At 37.1% G+C, this 21,706-nt stretch overlaps 3 protein-coding genes across 3 annotated transcripts; all 3 read right to left on the bottom strand.

Annotated features, from left to right (window-relative positions):
- Window positions 1-1,061: 1,061 nt before the first annotated feature.
- On the bottom strand, window positions 1,062-2,808 carry CBG27519 (the record flags this gene model as incomplete). The annotated part of the gene is made up of 7 exons (XM_045239110.1): window positions 1,062-1,144; window positions 1,269-1,418; window positions 1,462-1,602; window positions 1,646-1,786; window positions 1,956-2,081; window positions 2,253-2,362; window positions 2,765-2,808. 7 exons carry the CDS (start codon window positions 2,806-2,808, stop codon window positions 1,062-1,064), a joined length of 795 nt encoding a protein of 264 aa, XP_045099969.1.
- Window positions 2,809-6,344: 3,536 nt separating this feature from the next.
- Window positions 6,345-7,704, bottom strand: Cbr-ftt-2 (the record flags this gene model as incomplete). The annotated part of the gene is made up of 4 exons (XM_002643890.1): window positions 6,345-6,503; window positions 6,768-6,931; window positions 7,171-7,543; window positions 7,654-7,704. 4 exons carry the CDS (start codon window positions 7,702-7,704, stop codon window positions 6,345-6,347), a joined length of 747 nt encoding a protein of 248 aa, XP_002643936.1.
- A 7,708-nt stretch (window positions 7,705-15,412) lies between these two features.
- On the bottom strand, window positions 15,413-17,692 carry CBG27518 (the record flags this gene model as incomplete). The annotated part of the gene is made up of 5 exons (XM_045239109.1): window positions 15,413-15,505; window positions 15,550-15,660; window positions 15,712-15,845; window positions 17,382-17,483; window positions 17,533-17,692. The coding sequence occupies 5 exons, from the start codon at window positions 17,690-17,692 to the stop codon at window positions 15,413-15,415; spliced, it is 600 nt and encodes a 199-aa protein (XP_045099968.1).
- Between the last annotated feature and the right edge of the window lie 4,014 nt (window positions 17,693-21,706).

Below are 21,706 nucleotides of genomic sequence, written 5' to 3'. Positions count from 1 at the left end.
TTTTGCCACGTATTCTTTATGTTCCCCACGTAGAATTTCCTATTTTCTGTCGAAAGTTTAACGTCGGCCAAATGTGGACCATAGATAGACATCTCTAAAGGCGCGAAAAATTTATGAGTGGGTTTTGGCAGATCGTCATCTCGCATTCTACTCGTTATCTCATCTTTTTTCGACTGTCGGTCATGTCATTTTATTATTCCTCCGTAAATTACAATAATCGACCCCTAAATCTGTCAAAATTCATGGCGAGAAGAATATGACACGATTCTGAGAAGGAAGAGTCGCAAATGTTTGTTGTTTTCTATTTCTAGAAGGTTTTGAGTGAGTTTTAGATAATTTTCTGGGTATTTAGACTGTTTCGGCTGTTGAATTCCGAATTCATGTATTCCGACAGCGGCTTCTTTTCAAGATCAGAGTTGTTTCGGGGGGTGGGTGGGGTGTGCATTCTCTGTGAAAAATGCCACTATAGTAGAATCATAGTTTTCCAAAGATAAACTATCCATCCTTGTCGAGCGACGAGCGACAGACGTCGAAATTGTCGCTTGGGCCCATATAATGGGAAATACAGACGGTCGCCACGACAAGGATAAAAAAGTCCTTCATATCGTATTTGCTGTACACATCGTTGCCTCTCGGTCCCCTTATATACGGTTTTCTGCAAAATCTTATGTGTTGGTTTTCTCACATATAAAATGAGGTGTTTTACATATTGAACGTTGCATAACAGTTTGCTTTTTTGCAAAAGCTGATGTGTAAACTGTTTTTACCCGAAAAACAATCGAAGAAGCAACGATACCTCAACCTCGTGACTTATGCCTCTCAGTTGCAATTTTATTGGAGTTTCGGAGAATTCAATCGAAAATACGATGAATTTCAAGCTGCGATTTTTGATCTACTGACAGTTCAAATATCGGACTTCTTATTCAAAACTAAATGATTTTTTAGTGAGTAGTAGTACTCAGTAGAGTGTCTTTATACATTTAACGAGATTATAAAAACATCATTTATTGATAATTTTCAATGTTAATGTTCCAGTTTATAATAGATTTTCTATTGAAGGATCATCTAGGCGTAATTGGAATTCTGGTTGCCCGACGTTCACGGTTTGGATTGCGATTTTCCAACGACGCTTGGAGACGATCATCTGAATGAAATTTTGAATCAGAGAGAAATGAAATATACAAAAAAGCTGGAATGAGAATGTGGAACAGAAACTTCTGGAATATTAGAAATAGTGAAATGACATTTTAAAAAATCTGGAAGAAAACCTCTTGATTCATCATGAGCCTTTCTTGGAGGGTGGGAGGAATCCGCTTCATTCTTTCTCGGGGGATGTGTCTTAAATTCGACGACACCTGTATAAGCGGCAGTAGTCTTCTGGGAGTTCAAAAGTGGATAGTTCGTTGTCCGGCCAGCTTCTGAAAACAAAATATTTCACAAAAACGTTTCAAACCAGCAAACCTTCCGAATCGAGTGTAGTACATCCGGGGCACTCTTGAGCGATCTTTCGCGGAGGATATGTCTTAAATCCGACGGCATCCGAATAAGCGGCATTAACCTTCTGGGAGTTCAAGAGAGGGTAGTTCGTTGTCCGACCAGCTTCTGAAAACAAAATATTTCACAAAAACGTTTCAAACCAGCAAACCTTCTGAATCGAGTGTAGTACATCCGGGGCACTCTTGAGCGATCTTTCGCGGAGGATATGTCTTAAATCCGACGACATCCGAATAAGCGGCATTAACCTTCTGGGAGTTCAAGAGAGGGTAGTTCTTTGTCCGACCAGAATCTGCAAATTAACAATTTTTTATTACCAGAGCAACGGAAATCGAATAAACCTTCAGTGGGAGGAGAAGAACAAAACTTCCTTGGTTTTGAATGAAAATGTACCCCGTGAAATGGGCGATGTTCTGAAATTCACGACATACAACATAAAATAGAACTGCAAACGTTTTCACCGTTTTCAACACTGTCGACTTGGATTTCTGGTTTATGAGTCATGAGAAGGGCTTTCCAAGAAGGACGAGTAATATTTGCAGCCGTTCGGTACTGAATCACGGAGCATTTGTGTTCCGTCGGGTGTTCTGAAAATGTGTTACATTAAAATGACGGCTACTTCAATTTTGTTTTATGGGTTTTGAGGTAGTTCTGGAACAAAAATTTATGGCTCAAAGTAATAAACAACCTCCCTGCCATTTTTTAGCTGAGACGTCGACTACATTTTTTGTTTTCCTAGAACTTCGTCAAAAACTAACCTTCAATGGTCGGAGTTGGTAGTAGATAGTTCCCGATTGCGAATATGGATGCCACAACAAGAATTTCTCGAACATTCAAACATTCTTTGAAACGACGTATTCCGATTTGACTTGAAGATTGTTTCTATTTGGCTGAAACGATCCTTTTATATACATCCAAATTCTGAAGATGGTGATGTGCTAAACTCCTCCGCCCACAAATATTCAAATTTTTCTATTGTCCCGTTGTTCGTTAGTCTTTATATTTCTCACAGTCTCATATTGTGTCTAAGATGCAGAAGAATAGCACAAAGAAAAGCTGACGTTGAATAGAAAGCTATAAGAAAGACCATCGATTTCTCAAGAGAGCATAAAATTAGAAAGCATGCTGGACTTTTGATAATGAAACTGAAAACCAACTCGCTTGTCAGAAGAATCGGTTATTAGAAGACTTGAAGTAGATGATCAATGACTAGAAATTGTGAAAAAAAACAAGAGAGTGCTCTCCTTAAAAAGCAATCTGATTGGCTCACAGTTTAGTATCGTATAGTGTCGTATAGTTTTTGAAATGTCCCATAGTTTCTGAAGTTCTGTATAGTTTCTTAATTGCAGGGAAAAACACGTGTTGATTTTTTTCCTGTTAGATACGGTTACCGTAAAACCTCTAATAGAACGACACCCGGATCGTCCACTTTGAGCCTATATATCTCACTTCTTTTAAAAGATATCAAAAAGTGGTTAACTAGTAAAATGTTTATCAGGATATCAGCAACATTTTACTAGTTAGCCACTTTTTGATATCTTTCACAGAAAATGAGATATGATGATTACATAGAGATGATTACATCGCTGTGAAAAAAATTATATAATATGTGTGGGAGACGCATAATTTCTCGAATGGAACACATCCCGATAAAAAACAACAATTTTCCAAATATTAGGTTGAACCGAAAGTTTCTTTCTTTTTCGCAGTGTTGTTTTGAAGGCTAAATTTCTGGTTTTCTAAATGGTGTACCAGACCAACATTTTTTTTAGAGAGCTGTGTTTAGTGTCTATTAGATCGCATATTTTTTAATTTTTATCTCTCTTCGTGTTTGAGAAATGACGATTCTTTTGGACCTTACCCGACTGCACAAACCAGACATTATTATATTTTTATTTTTATTTGGTCTTTAAATGCCCGGTATTTACAAGCAATTGGTGGATGTATATAAGGGACATATAAGGGACATGTTTTTTTTTATATAAGGGACATGTTTGGCCATCGCATACAATTTGCCTTTTGTTTAAAAAATTTCGCACAGGGGAGATCCGGTTGAAAGATGCCAACGGTCCAGTGAGCTGGATCTCGATCAATTGCCCTGTGTCTCCTATCATCATTTCTTCGCGCTCCTATCATTTCTTCGCACGTTCAGTTGGGTGGGGGATCTAATTACTATAGATAATAAGTGGGTAAATTAATCTATCAACGTTCGGAAGGGTCAGTTGATTGACAAAGAATAGCTAGCTCTGGGCATCCCGAAACCTAAATTTACGTGAAAAGGGGGATGCTATGAAGTTGGTGATTTTTCAAAGAAATGGAAAGTAGGAACTTTTATATGAAAGTACCACTATAACTGCCGCCTTGTATAGTTCCTAATTAGAAAAATTTAATTTGAGAATCGAATCAAAACGAGGAGAAAAACCAAAGTCCGCTTTCAGCGCGACAATGCGAGATCGCCAGTGACTAGAGGGACCAGCCAAAAATTCATATCGTTTGGCTCAACTATTACTTTGCACTCTTCGTATTTTCCGGCTCAAGCCCTTTCGAATGAATGGTCGTTTGGAATTCTTAAACGTTATCTTAATAGAAAATACTTCACTTGAAAAGATGACTCCAAAATGGTCCACTTTTTTGATCGCAGCTCTCGTTGTTCTCGGCCGATGGAATCAAGAAATTATTGGAGCATTGCCAGACAATTGTCAATGCTCATAGACGCTACTTTCATTGATCTATCCCCCTCTGCTTCGAGAAAAAATTGATCAAAAATGTTGTCGAAAAAGAAAGAAACTTTCGGTTCAGCGATTGAGCGAATTCAGTATTTTCAGAATCTCAGAAAATAATATTTTTGTGCCCTACAAATTTTCAGGATTCTTCTTCCTTCAACCAAACTCCGAAATTCGGTTTTCTATCGTTCTTTAATCGCTACTGCATTTCTTTTTCGATATTATTTGTCCAGAATCTGATTCATTTGAATTTCGCAACATCCGCGCCAGTCGTATTTCAAACGCGCGCTACTAAATTTCATTCGACATTTAATTGTAGAGCGCGGAAATTGTATTTTCAGAAACGAGAAAAACTGAAATATTCAAAATGCGCTTTTTTGTCATTGTTCCAATCATTTTTTAAATTTCAATACTATCTTTTGATATTCGCAATCGAGGCGTTGCAATAACCAGAGAGAGTTGCACGAAACTACTCGGAAGGTTTCAGCAAAAACAATTCCACTTCAGGAATGTGGTTTGATTAAAGCAAGACTTTTTGAAACAGGTGTATATTCTCTTGACAAACGTGTCTCAGGACCAAAATCAGCATTGTGAGCAGCTTGAAATGCTTCGATACCTGTTGTTGAGTACCGATTTGCAATAAGGTACGATATGTCTATTGAGAAGTCTGAAAACAGAGAAAAACTTAGTGAACTGGGAAGAAAATCCATAAATTATCTTCTTCGAAACACGTCATGGATTAGTCTGTACCTTGGAGAATACGTTGATCATTGGGGCCCAGAACTACCCGAAAATTGATTGATTTGCTATAAATTCTGTGTTATGACACGGTTTTTGGCTTTCAACATAGTGTTTTTTAAACACTTTATTATTTTCGATTTTCAAAGCGTTGTATTGTCTTCACACGCTCCATCGGATAATACAGCTATTGCTGGCTGATGGAAGTAGTGCTTCTGAAGTGAAAACTGCCTGCGAACTTGGAATTTTGATTATTATCGTCAGAAGTGGGAAACTTGCCTTAACAGACGTAGGTAATGAACTAGTGGTGAGTTTCAGAACAGATGTAGCTTCGGAAACTGACACTACGCCCAGATACACATTGATTCGAAATCTTCCGTTCAAATCCAGTCTTAGTCAGGAAATAAAGCGATTTCGTTGGATTCTTCTGTTCCGGTGGAGTTTCAGCCATTCAACAAGACAGCTTGGTTTAGATTTTTCATACTTTAGCTATTTTAGGACCGTTCTTTTTATTGTTTCCTATTATCATTTCCGTTTTTTTCTCTCTCAAAAACGTTTATTATTTCATCAATTTTCAAATTTCGCATCTGGCGCCTAAGCTTTCCAAACGCGCCCCACCGAACTTTAACTAATTTTTCAATGTTTCCTTTGACTATCGAGTTTTTGGTGAAAAACGGTAATCGAAAGCCAGGTTAACCGCTTTGGATAATATGTGGGCTTACGTTTGAGACGACAAAATGTTTTTAAATATCTTTTTATAGGATTTTAACGGATTTTCACAGCGAAAATTCTCTGAGTTTCAGCTTTTGGTCTTCTAGAGCTTATTCTTCTATGTAATCCTGTGTCGATGTCTTCCTCTGCTTAATTCACTCCTTGATTATCTGAAAACCTTTTTAAAGGTTTTCTGTAAGTTGTAAACTGTAATATCGAGACCATTGAACAACATTTTTAGGCTCCAGCACCTCTGAATATCAACCTGGACACAGAATGATAACATAGTACTTTATTATGTGTCTCAAAAAGCTTGGGGGTCTGTTCGAATGTCGAGATTGAGAGGGGAAAGGAACGCCGTAATACAACGGAAAATTTAATTTTTTTTGTCGGGGCGGGGGGTGCAAGTTGATGCATTTTAAGAGAGATTATTACAGAGAGAGAGAGAGAGAGAGAGAAAGAAAATTCATTTGGGTGGGGGAAAACGGTGAGAAAGAGTGGTTTTTATTAAACGGGGAAATGAGAAAATGAAGAGCTCAAAAGAGTTTCTTTTCTTTAACTAGACAGTATTAATAAATATATGACAAATAATATTATTTATCATGTTTCAGATCGGATTGGGAGTGGGGGTGATTGAGGCGAGAGTGGAGATTGGTGGAGAGAAAGAAGAGCAATTATCTAGTTTCCTCCTTCTTGCTCGTTGGCATCGGTATCATCGGTAGCAGCGTCCGAGGTCCAGAGAGTGAGGTTGTCACGGAGAAGCTGCATGATGAGTGTCGAGTCCTTGTAGGAGTCCTCGTTGAGAGTGTCGAGCTCAGCGATGGCGTCATCGAAGGCCTGGAAAGGAAACCATGAATATTAAGTCAATTTCGCCTTGTGCTATTTATAGAAACTCTTAGACGGGCACCTGCTTGGAGAGCTGACACGCTCTATCGGGACTGGAGGCTACTTCATAGAAGAAGACCGAGTAATTGAGTGCGAGCCCGAGGCGGACGCAGTTTGTCGGCGAGAGATCTTTATTCGCAATCTCGAGAGCCTCCGCGTAGGCGGCTTGTCCGATATTGGCGACGGCTAGAAAGAAAGCAAAAACATTAAACACACCTGCTTGGCGAGCTGGCAAGCCTTGTCCGGAGCGTTCAAGATCTCATAGAAGAAGACAGAGAAGTTGAGCGCAAGTCCCAAGCGGATTGGGTGAGTTGGCTGCATCTTCTCCTTGGCGATGTCGAACGCCTCTTGGTAGCTCTGTTGCGACTTCTCGACAACCGCTGCAATGAGAGAGGGGAATTACCAAGTGTCTTTCTGTTTGACTCATCCCCATAACTAGAATTAAAAGCTACGCATCGATGTGAAATTGGGACCCTTGGGGCGCTCGTTCTCTCTGTCTTCTCCCTATGATATCTTTTCACACTTCACACAAGGATGCATAGCTTTTACGATAAGGTTAGAAAACGAGTGCACGGTTAGGTCCCAATTAAAGATCGATATGTCAACGCGTCACACTTACAGTTTCTGTCGTCTCCGGAGGCGACCTCAGCCAAATAGCGGTAGTAGTCTCCCTTCATCTTGAGGTAGAACACCTTGGACTCGGCGGCTCCGGCCTTTGGGATGAGGAACTTGTCGAGCAAGTTGAGCACGTCCTGGCAGATGTCGCGAAGCTCCTTCTCGACCTTCTCGCGGTATTCCTTGGCCATCTGTTGCTTCTTCTCGGATCCCTCGGTCTTTTGCTCGATCGAGGAGATGACTCTCCACGACGAACGGCGAGCTCCGACGACGTTCTTGTAAGCGACGGAGAGCAAGTTGCGCTCCTCGTTGGAGAGCTCAGCTCCGAGCTCGGTGACCTTCTTCATCGAAGCGGCCATGTCGTCGTAACGCTCAGCCTGGAATTGGATAAGGGTTACTGTCAGTCACTTATAGATCTTATCTAACTGAAAATTGCTCAGCTAAACTAGGGCTACTATGGAAATCTGAAATTCTGAAATCAACATACCTGCTCAGCGAGCTTGGCGCGGTTGACGAGCTCTTCCTTTCCGTCGGACATGGTTGTTTAGTTGCTTGAAGTGGGGTTGAGACACTGAAAATCGATGAAAATTAGAAGGAACAGTAACTAGATAAACAGGAAGAGACGTAGAGGGCGCAAAAAAAACAGTGTCGTGGGAAACAATTAAAGGATGCAAAACAACGCGTCAAGTTTAAAAAACTGCCTAAGTTTTGCGATGGGACCGCTGAAATTTGCTCAAAACAAGAGTTGGTGAGCTCTTGTAGAAGTATACACAATGCGTCAAGAAGAAACGAGAAGGACGTTGTCTAGCGAGTAATGTTGAACAGAGTGAGCGGCACCCCTCCCAGTCCTCCCCTTCTTTTTCTGTGCGTCTCGCCCCCGGACGGCGAAAGAGCGTGCACCAACCGTTTTTCGAAGGTTAAAGGGAGTTAAAATGATAAAATAGTAATGAAAATTACATTTTTGAGTTCCTCTCAATCTCCCAATTCGATTTGTATCAAAATCTTGAGCAACTTCCCAAAACCCTAAAAAACCGGGAAATTGGCGCGTTACAAACACACAAATGCGGAGGGATTCGAGGGGTCGACTAGCGAGAAACCTCCGCCTCTACCGACTCATGGGAGGGGTGTATGGCGAAATGTCAACAGGAACGCGCACCACTTTTCTCCTCGTAATAAAACGGTCAGTTTTGGGTTTTGAGAGATATAAGGCCCAGATTTCTACTGGGCTTGTTTCGGGCTTGCGATTGGTCTACAATTCGGCGGGTTTAGGCCGAAAATGAAAATTTTGCTGTTCGAAAATTTCGGAAAACATCCATTTTGCGTGAGGATTTGAGGGGTCGTCATGTGCCCACCCACAAGACCCTCGGCCATCGTTTGAAGTCGCTCTGTTATTCAAATATAGCGAGCGTGCACCAGTGCTCATTGAGTAATATCTTATCAGGATGGATTGATATGATAAAAATTTTCAGATTTTCCAATGTTTCCCCATGCAGGCTCTTGATTGACACCCCATTTGATAGGTTTAGAAGTCTTCAAACCCGTTTTCCGAACCTGGAGCAAAAGTCCCTTGTGCGGAGCCACTTCGGGGGTCGCTCGGACGGCTCTCTGCAGACTTGCTCTAAATCAATGACCAGCGGCACAGAGGGCTCGGAGCTGATGGGAGCGACGAAGAATTGGCTCTCACTCCACAAAACAGAGACGAGGATCCTATATGCAGGGCGCGCGCGCGAAAACATGCACAGGCAGAAAATAGACTGATAATCGTATTGCGTGCGACCAGAATGCGTTTTGAGATGAGCTGGGTTATCCAGTAATTTTGGAAAGAGGACGACGAAATGGGGAAAATGATAAAGTCAAATAGACCTGTGTGCACATATCGGTTGGTCAACTTAAATACTGTCTGGTGTGGACAACTATCCGATAAAAAGTGCATTTTGTCTTTTGTTCGCTGACTCTTTTCGTGTTTAATGACTTTCAATGTACAGTACCGGTCAAAGTTGGTTTTGACCATTTTCAGATGTCTGTTGCTCGGATTTCAAGTTTCCAATCATTGTGAAAATTTTGGAGAGTGTAAAAGAGACCAAGATTGAAAATTTTGCACTTACTGTTTTTTTTTTTGAAAATTTATCTCGAATCTTTTTGCCAGTCTTTCATCTATGTTTGGCGTTTTTGTAATGTTAAATAGGAACTTCTAATTGGAAACTCGAATTTTTGAAAATTCCGAAAATTCCGAAATTCCTAAAATTTCAAAATAGGAATATTCCGAGATTCCTTTAAACCAAAATTTTTAAAATTAGAAAATTCCGAAAATTCAAATTTTTAAGGATGAGAAAATTCCAAGATTCTGAAAATTTAAAAATTTAAAAACCAAAATATTCCGAAAATTTAAAAATTTCAAAATCGGAATATTCCGAAATTTCGAAATTTTCAAAATTGAAATTTTCAACATTCCGAAATTCCTAATTTTTCTAAATCTGAATTTTTTGACATTACGAAAAATTTCAAAAATGTCATTCCAACATCTCTGCCAAGCTCCAGACTCCTGAAATTTGTCCAAATGACCGAAAATCCACTGAAAAGTACTTTTTTGTATATTTTGTATCAGTAGAATTTCCGATATTTGCCAAAACCAGTACTCCTCTATCAATTAGGTTATCATGTATCGGACAGAACACGCATGTTGTTTGATCTTCACTTGAGGCGCCGTTCGCCTGTCATTCAATTTTCGGTATTCAAAACAAAATCTGATTTTCTTTCCTACACACACTCCAAAACCATTTCCGAACATACGAAAAGACCTTCGACGCAATTTACGTCTTATCTATTCCCGCATCTTTTCTTCCACCCAGGAAAACAATGTACTATTACTCATCAGATCTTGTTTCCCACGAGAGAAAAGATTCAAAAACTAGTACACACAATTGCCAAATTGCTTTTTGTCGTTTTCCACTTTCCATTTTCGGATCTAGCAACATGGAAATCGTGGGAAACCCAATTTCTTTTCCTTTTCCGATGTTTGGTCACACAGAACTCGTACTCCAAATTGTTGTGGACAGCACATACACACCACCTGCTTCCTCAAGGTTCTTTTGAAGGCACCATTTGATACGAGGAAGCTGCTTTCACGGGCACTTTACAATTTTTCGCTGAGTTCAGGAGTACACACATTTCTCATTACAACCTTTTATCCATTACAACATTTTCTTCCCAAAGACTTTGATTCTTGAAACTCGCAAAGAAAAGAGGATGAATGGTCATCATGTGAAACTGGATATATAAGCTGTCTCATAAAGTCAAAGTGCACGATGTTGGTGCTTCCGCTTTAATGTTATATTCATGAGAATAATCGTTGATGAGTGAGAGGTCCTTTTCAGATCCTTTTCAACGGGAACGTCTAGAGCTGGGCAGCAATCAAAGATCGCAGATGATTGTTTTCGCCTCTCTCACACCTGGCTGAATAGTAACAACGGATTGAATTAGGTGATATTATGGAATACACACACACACAGCATTTTCGTTCCGATCGTTGACCAAAGAGAACAACAAGGGGAGTGCCATGCAAAAAGTTGGACAGTGACTTTTGTAGAAAAAGGAAAACAATCCAATTTCAAGTTTAAAAAATGGATTCCAGTTCTTCTTCTTCTCCTCCTTCACCGCCTGTATTTACCAAAACGTCATATGTTCTATAATTCGAAATAGTAAAATGAAAACATGAATGTCTTCTTCTCCGTCATGTGTCCCAATCTTTTGTTGACCAAATACGGCCAGGAATCAAGAGACCACCACCTGCACATCTTGAAAATTCAAAATGGAAACACTCAACAACAAGGTTCATTTACGTCCTTTTCATGTTTGTCAATCTCCCCTATTACAATAGGCTCTCCAGTAGATTATGCCGACCCGATGGATTAGCGTACGGAAGGACGCGCGCGCGCGCGGCCTCTTTCGGCTAATTGGCTTGATAAGATTCCGCTGTACGAATCATGGGGGACATTTGCTCCAATTACATTTGGTGGTGTTTTTGCAAAAGGATTTTTTCGCAAACAAGAATAAAAAATGATTGACGCATTGCGCGTGGGTGCAACAATAATAAATGTCAGGAATCTATCTACAAGGACATCTGATAAGCCCGCTCCAATTGTCTTTTTGAGTAGACACGCACATGCATAGATGATTGTCAGGTTGCGTGGGGATGATTCATCTCACAAGGTGTTGTTTGATATTTTGGTTTAGGGCTTCTAAAAATTGTATATAGTGGGCAAACGTACAAGACAAAGAGAGAAAATGTACTTTTCAGAGAAATATAGTTGAAAACAGAATAATATACAATTTCAGTCTGGAAAAAAGACAATTTCCGGCGCCACCGGTGGATTAGAGGTGGATTCGATGAACCGGAGGTACACGTTTCAACGATGGGACCGGAAAACTTATTAAAAGTTCATAAAAAAGGGAAATTTGCAATTCAAGGATCGTGAAAATGTATGGAATCAGGAAAAGTTGGAAAATGTTAGATATGACTGTATGGTTTTCAGTTACTGCATTCTATCCGATAGAAGGTCACCCTATACGTGCATATTGAGCTCAATTGTCTTGGTTCTAAAAAAATATCAAAAATGTGTCAACTGATAAAATTTTCCTTATGTTATGATAAACACTTTATCAGTTGACAGTTTTTCATATCTTTAAAAGAGACCGAGAAAAATGAGCTCGGAGTTAAACTTTAGGGGCAGTTCTATTACAGGTTTTAGGGTATGTCTCTCAAAATCTCGAGAAACTATCAGTTGATGTGACAAATTTCTGTATAAATTCAGATGTTGCATCAAAATAAGTGACCATCAAAAGAAAAAATTTCGAACGTATTATAGTTCGAAAAAGCTGGTCAACATATGTTTTTAAGATAGAATGTGTTTAGTTTTCATTGATAACTCAATCAGGAAAATTTTTAATTTTTGAAGTTTGAAAAAAAAGAGAGTAGTGTTCAAAGCCTAGGCCTAAGACAATCCATTCAGAATTTTCTGTACAACACAACAAAAATCCTAGAGAGACTGTCTAAAGATCTGCCGTGAGCCAATTTATCTCGGATCCTGCAAGAGACATCAAAAAAGATCAATTTTCGTATTATTTTCGATAAAGTGATAAACATTTTGTTAGTTTACCACCTTTGGATTTTTTCGCAAGTATCGGGATAAATTGGCTTAAAGCATCACGTAAAAAGATACCTTCTATTAGAGTGTTGACGGTACTGCTGTTAGGACAGTATCATTGCACGATTATGACTGACGTTCATCAAGGGTTTTAAAAATGAATTGGATTTTTAAAAATGTGTCGATTTGTGCAAAACTGATTTCTGACTGATTTCTGAAAACTCTAGTTACTTACCATTTGAATTGAATTATCTCAATTTCTTAGTAAGATATCAAAATTTTTTAACTAATAAAATTTTTACCATAACACCACTAAAATTTTCGTGGGTTACAGATCTTTGATATCTGTTACAGAAATTGAGATAATTAAACTGAAAGTGCAATTATACAATTGTCTTTTTTTTGTGTTTACGGTATGTTTCAATTAGTCATTATTAAATTACACTTTAATTTTTAGTATATGGTTTCCTTTAAAAGATATCAAAATCCTGGAATGTTGACCATAATTACAGTTTTTAAGGTTTTTTACTCTATCTAATCAGATTCGTTGCTAGTTCAGTGGAACTGGGAGTTCTTCAAAATGAATTGCAAATTTGATCATCATTTTGTCTATTTCTTACAGTGTAAATTTTGTCTTGGTCTGTCTGCCGATTTCCTCTAATTTTTTCAAGTTTCGTCAAATTAAATAGTCTACCGTGGCTTTGGAAGAGTTGCAAAGAAGCGAAGTCAACTTTATAGGCGGAAGTGGAATGAAAGCGAATGTGAAGACTGACATGGAATGACTCCCAAGTGTTACCTTCGAAAAAATCGAGACCTATATGGTTGGATAGAGCGTAAAAAGTTATCTCAGATTCCAAACGGAATAGTTGGTAAAAAATTTCTTTTGGGAGTTATGGTCCAAAAAGTACCAAAAAATGCCTAAATTTTCAAAAAATCATAACTTTGTCAGTTTATGTCCGTTTGTTGAAATTAAAAAAACAGTAAATAGACAATTGATTGAACATTTGAGAATAAAATTTTTTAATTTTTTTCCTTTTGATTGGATTATTGATTTTTTGAAAAAATCAAAAATTTTTTCAATATCTCAAAAATCCTAGGTTAACTTTTTTTTTTCATTATGATCATCAAATTTAGCACATTTAATTTACTATAGAAACATATCAATACCCCGGGGGAAATCATGCTCACACAATTTATGCCAAATGATATCGATTTTTGGCACTTGGCTTCTTTGAATTCGTTGCCCTCGGCGGCCGGTATGGTGAGAGGCATACTTGTTTTTGTGATTTTTACTTGCGTATGGTTTGCCTAAAATGTTTGAAATATAATCCTGCGACATACAAAGTCAATTTTTCAAATGCCGTACCATTTCTTAAAATCATCATCTTGAAAAAAGCAAAATTTTGACATGTGACAGGGCACATCTATAGTTAAACTTGATAGAAACGGCCAAACTTATTTTTTAACATAATCAGAAGAACAAAATCTTATCAACGGCTTGAACAGAATTTTGATTTAGGCCCTAGAATCAAAAATATTTACGATTTTCCGAGCCTGACCCCTATTTTTGGTGCAGTGTGACATGTGACAGGGCACATCTATAGTTAATCTTGATGGAAATAGCCAGACTCTTGTTTAAACATGATTAAAATGACAAAATCTTATCAACGACTTGAACAGAATTTTAAATTAGGCCCTAAAAATAAAAATATTCACTGATGATAGAACACCTTTTGTTTTTGATCATAACTTGAGAACGAAAAAAAATATCAAAAAACTGTTAACGCCATTCGATTCAAAATTAAAAAATATTATTAGACAAATGTTATTGGTTTGTTTCGTTTCGTGAAAATAGGTGAAATGGAAAATGGTCGATTTCGGCTGTCCGAAGCTGGAAGGATATCTTTCGGAAATTGTTCATTTAACCTACTTTCACCACAGTGACCAAATTGATTCCATTTTTTCTATGTTATTGTTTCATTTTAAATCGAATGGAGTTACCAGTTTTTTGATATTTTTTTCGTTCTCAAGTTATGATCAAAAACAAAAGGTGTCCCATCATCAGTGAATATTTATATTTTTAGGGCCTAATTTAAAATTCTGTTCAAGCCGTTGATAAGATTTTGTCATTTTAATCATGTTAAAACAAGAGTCTGGCTATTTCCATCAAGATTAACTATAGATGTGCCCTGTCACATGTCACACTGCACCAAAAATAGGGGTCAGGCTCGGAAAACCGTAAATATTTTTGATTCTAGGGCCTAAATCAAAATTCTGTTCAAGCCGTTGATAAGATTACGTTCTTCTGAATATGTTTATAAAATAGTTTGGCCGTTTCTATCAAGTTTAACTATAGATGTGCCCTGTCACATGTCAAAATTTTGATTTTTTCAAGATGATGATTTTAAGAAATGGTACGGCTATTGAAAAATTGGCTTTGTATGTCGCAGGATTCTATTTCAAACACTCTAGGCAAACAATACGCAAATAAAAATTACAAAAACAAGTATGCCCCACATCATACCGGCCGCCGAGGGCAACGAATTCAAAGAAGCCACGTGCCAAAAATCGATATTATTTGGCATAAATTGTGTGAGCATGATTTCCCCCGGGGTATTGATATGTTTCTATAGTAAATCAAATGTGCTAAATTTGATGGTCATAATGAAAAAAAAGTTAACCTAGGATTTTTGAGATATTGAAAAATTTTTGATTTTTTCAAAAAGTCAATAAACCGATCATTGGGAAAAAAATTGAAAAAATTTAATCTCAATTGTTCAATCAATTGTCTATCTACTGTTTTTTAAATTTCAACAAACGGACATAAACTGACAAAGTTATGATTTTTTGAAAATTTAGGCATTTTTTGGTACTTGTTGGACCATAACTCCCAAAAGAAATTTTTTACCAACTATTCCGCTTGGGATCTAAAATAACTTTTTACGCTCTATCCAACCATATAGGTCTCGATTTTTTCGAGGGTAACACTTGGGAGTCATTCCATGTGAGACTAGATTTGTGCACCTAAACTGAAAACTGTGAAAAGACTTTCTAACAACAACAATCATTTATTGATTCGAGAATCTAATCAATTGTTTCTTCCTAGATTCTCTTGGCGGACGATGTGGACGGTCCTTCGCCATCGTCCATGTCCAGCAAAATAACATCGTCGGTAGCAGTCTCTTCTTTGACTTTCTGAAAATGATGTTTTAAAAATTTAGATTTCTTTCTAAAAAAACCTTTGGCCTTCCTCTTTTGCGTGGCGCCAGGTTCTGGTCAGAAGCATTGTTGAGAAGCGTGGAGGGATTGCGGAAGCATCTGGTTGAAGAATTTGGCGCCCGTGGAGTAACCTGTGAATTTAAGTCTACAAGTTGTAGGAAAAGAATATAATTTATTCTTACTGGAGCGTCCGAGATTCTTGCAATCGATCTCTCGACGCGAGTTTGTTGAAGAAGCAAAAGCTCGGTTTCTTTCTGGCTGAGAATTGTAGCTTCGACCATTTTCACACGCTCCCTTTTTTCAAATTCAATTTCAGCTCAAAGCCTCCCTTGCTTGAAAGTCGCCAATTCATCTCTCAACTCCATCTCTATCTAAACGAAAGACAAATTTTAAATAAAAAAGATCACATACCGTATTTCTAATAGAAGGCCACCCCGCGAGGTTCTTTGAAAAATAGAAGCTTACTTTCCAGTAGAAGTCCATGGGTTTCTATTGTAGAAAATGCGGTGATTCAAAATTCTAGAATTTCTGAAACTGCGATCTTAGAACTTGACAATTTCCTTATATCCTAATTTTTTTAATTTTCGAATTTGGGAATTTCAGATTTTCAGATCTTTTTCCGGAATTTCAGAACTTCAGAATTCCTTAATTTTCGAATTTTGAGATCCTGGAATCTCAGAATTCATAAATTTGAAATCTTGGAATTTAGAATTGCAGAATGAAACTTTCAAGTTTGTATTGAATTTCAGAATTCTAAACTTCTGAATTGTCAACTTTCTGAGTTTTTGAAAATAAATCATTGAAAAATAGAAGCCCACCTCTAATAGAAGTCCACTTTTAATAGTAGCCCATCCCGCGAGGTGCTTCGAAAAATAGAAGCCTGTGGGCTTCTATTAGAGAAAATACGATAATTCGAAATTCCAGAGTTTTTGAAACTGTAAGTTTAGAACTCGACAATTTTTCGAATTCTGAATTTCCTAGTTTTTAAATTCCGGAATTTCATATTTATAGAATCTTAGAATTTTTCCGGAATTTCGGAATTCCTGAATTTCTAATTTTGTGTGCCTGGAACCTCAGAAATTCATAAATTCTGAATTTAAGAGTTCAGAATTGCAGAATAAAATTTTGAATTCTCCAAAACACTGTATATCAGAAGTCTTCTCTTCTGAATCGTCGAATTTCTGAATTTTTGAATAACATTTTTTTTTGAAAATAAATCATTGAAAAATAGAAGCCCACCTCTAATAGAAGTCCAACCTGGGAGAGATAGGTTGAAAAATAGAAGCTCATGGGCTTCTATTAAAGGAAACACGGTAATTAGACTCACAGCGTTTCGCTTGTCTTCGTCATCTTCGCGTTCGGAAAGCTTCTCTTTTGGTCCATACCCCCATCCAAGTTTTTTCAGCAGATCAGAATGCGGAGTCTCCCATGTGTGGGTCCTTCTATTTTTGCAAGATACCTCCGGAGGGTCCTCCTGTTACAGGGGCTTTTCAATTAGACGGGTTCCTTCTGTTTTTCCCGAAATTTTCCATCGGAAAATTCGACGAATTTTCGTTCGAAATTCATGGAAATCTGTCAATTTTATCAAAATTTAGCTAGCTTTTATCAAAAAAAATGTTTCAACAAATTGCTATAAAATTGATGAACTCTCGAAATATTTTGCGCTGAAAACGTACGGAAAATTTTAAATATCAAAACAAATTCCAAAAGCCCTTCTATTACGAGGGTTCTTCTATTACAGGAGGTTCTTTTATTTTTCCAACCCCCTCTTGGAGGGCTCTTATTTTAGAGGGGCCCTTCTAATACAGGTTTTACGGTATTCAGACTGTTATCTGTTGAAAATTGAATCTACCTCGATTGTTTTCAGACGAAGAGCTGCTTGCGATCTTTGGTGGAGGCGGATTGCCAAAAATTGATGATCCTCCAAAAACAGCATGTGTCTTGGTCCATGGCACTGAAAATCAATATTATGATAAAAACTGTTGATGTTTTTGGAAAATTACACGGGTTGGTCTTGTCTCCACCATTTTTCTTCACAACATTGCTACTCTTCAGAGGATCATTGGCCTTCCCAACATCCTTGATCTTCTCTCTGGATGCTTGCTCGTCTTTAGTATCATTGGCTTTTTCTTCGGAAGTTGCTTCTTGGTTCGGATCCGACATTTTATTACCTGAAAACTATTCCGCTTTCTCCCAAGAATTTAAAAGAACAACATTCCACGAGTTTAAAAGAAAAAAAAATTATCCAAAATTGGGAAAATGAGCAAAAAGTTGCCTACAAAGCAAGGAATAAACAGAAATTCTTATCAAAATCAAATGTTGATCACTTTCCGATCTAGTTTATCATATTTTTCTAATTCGAATGCACGAAAAAACCCAGAAAAATGAGAAGAAGCGGAAGATGTTAGGCCTAAAAAAGTGTTCTGTATTTACGCTAAACCACGCACGCACCGTAATGCGCGGAATGTCGTTGTTATGAGCGAGGTCGTTGCACTGAGTAGAGGTCGTTCTTGGAAGACGGCCAATGTGTGTGTCCTTGAATAGTAGCCCATGCGGATCGGGAAGTTTGAGCTCAATTATCTCGTTTGCTGGGAAAGACATCGAGAAACTATCTACTGATAAATTATTCACCATAATATCACCAATATTTTATCAGTTTACAAAATTTTGATATCTCTTACAGAAATCGAGATAATTGAGTTGAAAATCAACGGTTTGAGTGGAATTCTATTGGACGGCATAAAACTTGAATTCTCGTATTACTGAAAACCGATTAAAATTAAATAATTTGATAGCCTCTTAGTAATTCATTGAAAACTAGTATGAAAATCATTTTTTTCAACGGAAAATATTTTTTAGAGAATCTGTTTTTTCTGAATAAAAAGCATGAAGCAAAATTTTTAAAAATATGTTCAATTACGTCACGAAAAAAATTACAACCTAATTTTAAGAATAGACGGACAAACAAACATACAGACAGACAAAAAAGAGCTCATACCTAAAAGTAGAAAATATGTATTTCTCATTAATATATTTCTCATTTTTTTCTGAGAAATTTTGAATCTAAATGATGCATATGAAAAGCTTTTTTTCAAAACCTACTTCACAGAAATCGAAGTTTCAGGGGAATTTAAATATCAAAAAAATAGACGGATGCTACAGTCGCCTCAGGCAATTAACCACACTCAATCAAGGTGGCCTTTGCTCAAACAACGACACTCCGCCATTCCGCGTCGCGCGCGAACACTGTTTTCAAATTTTGGTTTGCTGAGCAGCGGTTTTACAGAGCTCGTTTTTAGTTTTTGAAGATAGTTTTGTGTAAGATTTATCCAACTTTCAACGTTTGCTAGTGTAATTTGATTATTGTATTCCATCTAATAGAAGCCCACCCAAAACTTAATATTATAGCTCAATTATTTCGCTTTCTGTGAGAGATATTAAATTTTTGTCAACTGATAATATATTGGTGATACATAGTTTACCAGTTGACACATTTTAGATAACTACTACAGGAATCGAGATAATTAGACTTGGGTTGATGCTTTGGGTGGGCTTCTATTAAAGGGGATACTGTAATTATCGTTTGTTTTGGACAAAAACCCTTGTTCCTTCATATTTCTTGTTATTTTGTCCTTGTTTCGACTCAAACCTGATAATGCATCAAAATACACAGCAAATTTTCTCTTAAATGAGGAAAATGAGAGAACTCAAGTTATTTTTTAAAAATGTTGGAAATTTTTTTCTAGTTCTCTATTTTTTTCTCATTTGAGCTAAAAATAATTCAGTTTCTCTATAAATCTTCTGCATATTTTTTTCAGTGCAACCAAATAAATACAAGTTCATGGATTTTCGATGCCTCCTCACCAGAAGTATAAAGTTTTTCAAATGCCGGTACTTGTAAACAATACTTAGAAACTCTCACATACATTTTCAGAGTTTTCTTCGCTTGCTTCATAATTCTTATTTTCTCAAAGAACCCTTATTATGTAGAAAGCTCGATGTGTTTGATTTGACAAAAAGAAAACCGCCTTTTTGTCTGGTTTTTCAAATAAACAAGGTAATATTCTGAGAAAACTTCAGAATATCTAACAGGTGTGACATCCCCCAACTGAATTTGTTTCCTCTTTATTTTTGAAATATGACATCATCGAAGCACATTGCACATCCAATTGCTAACATTATTGCGGGGCAAGTTGTATTCATGTCAACTCGAGTTTTCTCAGATTTCCCAGGCGCTGAATAATGTCACGTATCCTAAATTGATGCTCTATACGCTCCACATAAACTTTAAACTTGTTTCCCTGACACCTTAGACCTCTCTCCGATTTCTTTTTCTAATGAGATGACTGAATAAATGGAAATCCGAGTGATCTTCCTTTTTTCATAACTTTTTCTTTTTTCTATATTCCATAAATCCCCGTGACCATGAAAGTTCAAACGAATTGAATGGATTTTGCAATAAAACGTGAGGAAAGGAAAGGCAGTGAGAAAATAATAGTAGAACAACGGATTTTCCCATGTTTTTTCAATGATTTCCGTTTCTTTTTTGTTATTGGGACCAAGTGATGCATCTCATCAGAAATAATAAAAAAGGATGCGTCTCTCCTTCACGACGTCAGCAAATTCTGATTATTCGCTTATGCTCCTTTATTTCCTATATCCCACTACACCGGGACTTTGCTCTAATCGAATTTGATGTATAAAGAAAAAAGTACATAGAAAAATGATACATTTGAGGGCTACTAGGTTTGATTCTTGCTGATTTTTGCTGACTGCTGCTGAGAGATTAAGCTTTTCTGGATGAGTAAGATAATAATCTGTGAGTCTTCAAAAAGTAATTATATTAGAAAAAAGGGAAAAATGCCAAGACATGGAAGAAGATTTAGAACGAGAAATACAGCCTTTTTGATATTATAACTCTTCCGAATATCCCATTTTTTCTTATGAAGTATGTTTTTTGTTCCTTCGAAAAACGAACTGATATGGATTTGTGCTGAGCACGGTGAGGATTAACTAGGTGTCTCATGGAAAGAGCCAATGTGCATGTGCCATCCTCAATCTTCCGTTTTCGTAGTTTTCATCAAACGGCTAGTTTGTGGTCTGGGCGAGGCGAGTCATAGTTGTCTTCTTCTTATTCTAAAACTTCAATAATCGGTATCATGGCTGTCTAGAATAATTTAATTCCCCTCAATATTCTAAATTGGATCAGAAATTATTCACTTCTTTGAGCCATTTCCATGGTCGCTTGGATAATTTGGTTTCAAAAAATTTTGTCGTTTCTATAAAATAATGTTAGCTCATTGTTTTCTAAATTCTTGAAGTTTCCGAATTCTCGGAATTGGGTGATTCATTGAAAAAACAAAATCAGTGTTATCTTTTTTTCGTCAATACACAGTTACTATTTATATTTTCTTGAATAGAAGCCAACCCTAGACGCAAACTTGGAGTTCAATTATCTTGGTTTTTTCAAAAGTTATCAAAAAGTGATCAACAGATAAAACGTTGGTGATATTATGATAATCGATTTCTCAGTTAACAAGTTTTTGATATCTGTTACAGATATCAAGATAAGTAAGTTCCAATTGCCCATATATTACTCTGTACATAATAGAAGACCATTTCATACGTGCGCTTTAAGCTTAATTGTCTCGGTTAACATAAGAGGTATCAAAATCTGGTAAACTGATAAAACTTTGGTAATTTCACAACACACATTTTATTAGTTGATAAAATTGTGATATCTGTGAAAGGAACCGAGATAATTGAGCTCAACGCTGACGTTTTGGGTGCGCTTCTATAACACAAAAGAACGGAAGTGGGTTTCAGAAACAGATGGAAAATAACTCATTTACTCAGCTAGAAACTCACCCAAGCCGTCAATTTTGAGCTCAATCATCTCGGCTTTATAAAGAGGTATCAAAATTTTGTAAACTGCTTAACTGTTGGTAATTTTACGAGCAATATTTCATCAGTTGAAAAAACTTTGATATCTTTTACAGGAACCGAGATAATTGAGCTCAAAGTGCATGTATAAAGTGTTCTTCTATTATGTAGAGCAAATGCGGTATCCGCACGTGTACTTTAAGTTCAATTATTTATACGAATATAAGATATATCAAAATTTTGTCAGCTGATAAATTTTTGCAAATTTTACTAGTAACATTTCATCTGTTGACA

This window comes from Caenorhabditis briggsae (genome assembly GCF_000004555.2).
Source record: "Caenorhabditis briggsae complete genome, chrX, whole genome shotgun sequence".
NCBI lineage: Eukaryota > Metazoa > Nematoda > Chromadorea > Rhabditida > Rhabditidae > Caenorhabditis > Caenorhabditis briggsae.
This window is presented reverse-complemented; position numbering and strand designations above follow the sequence as displayed.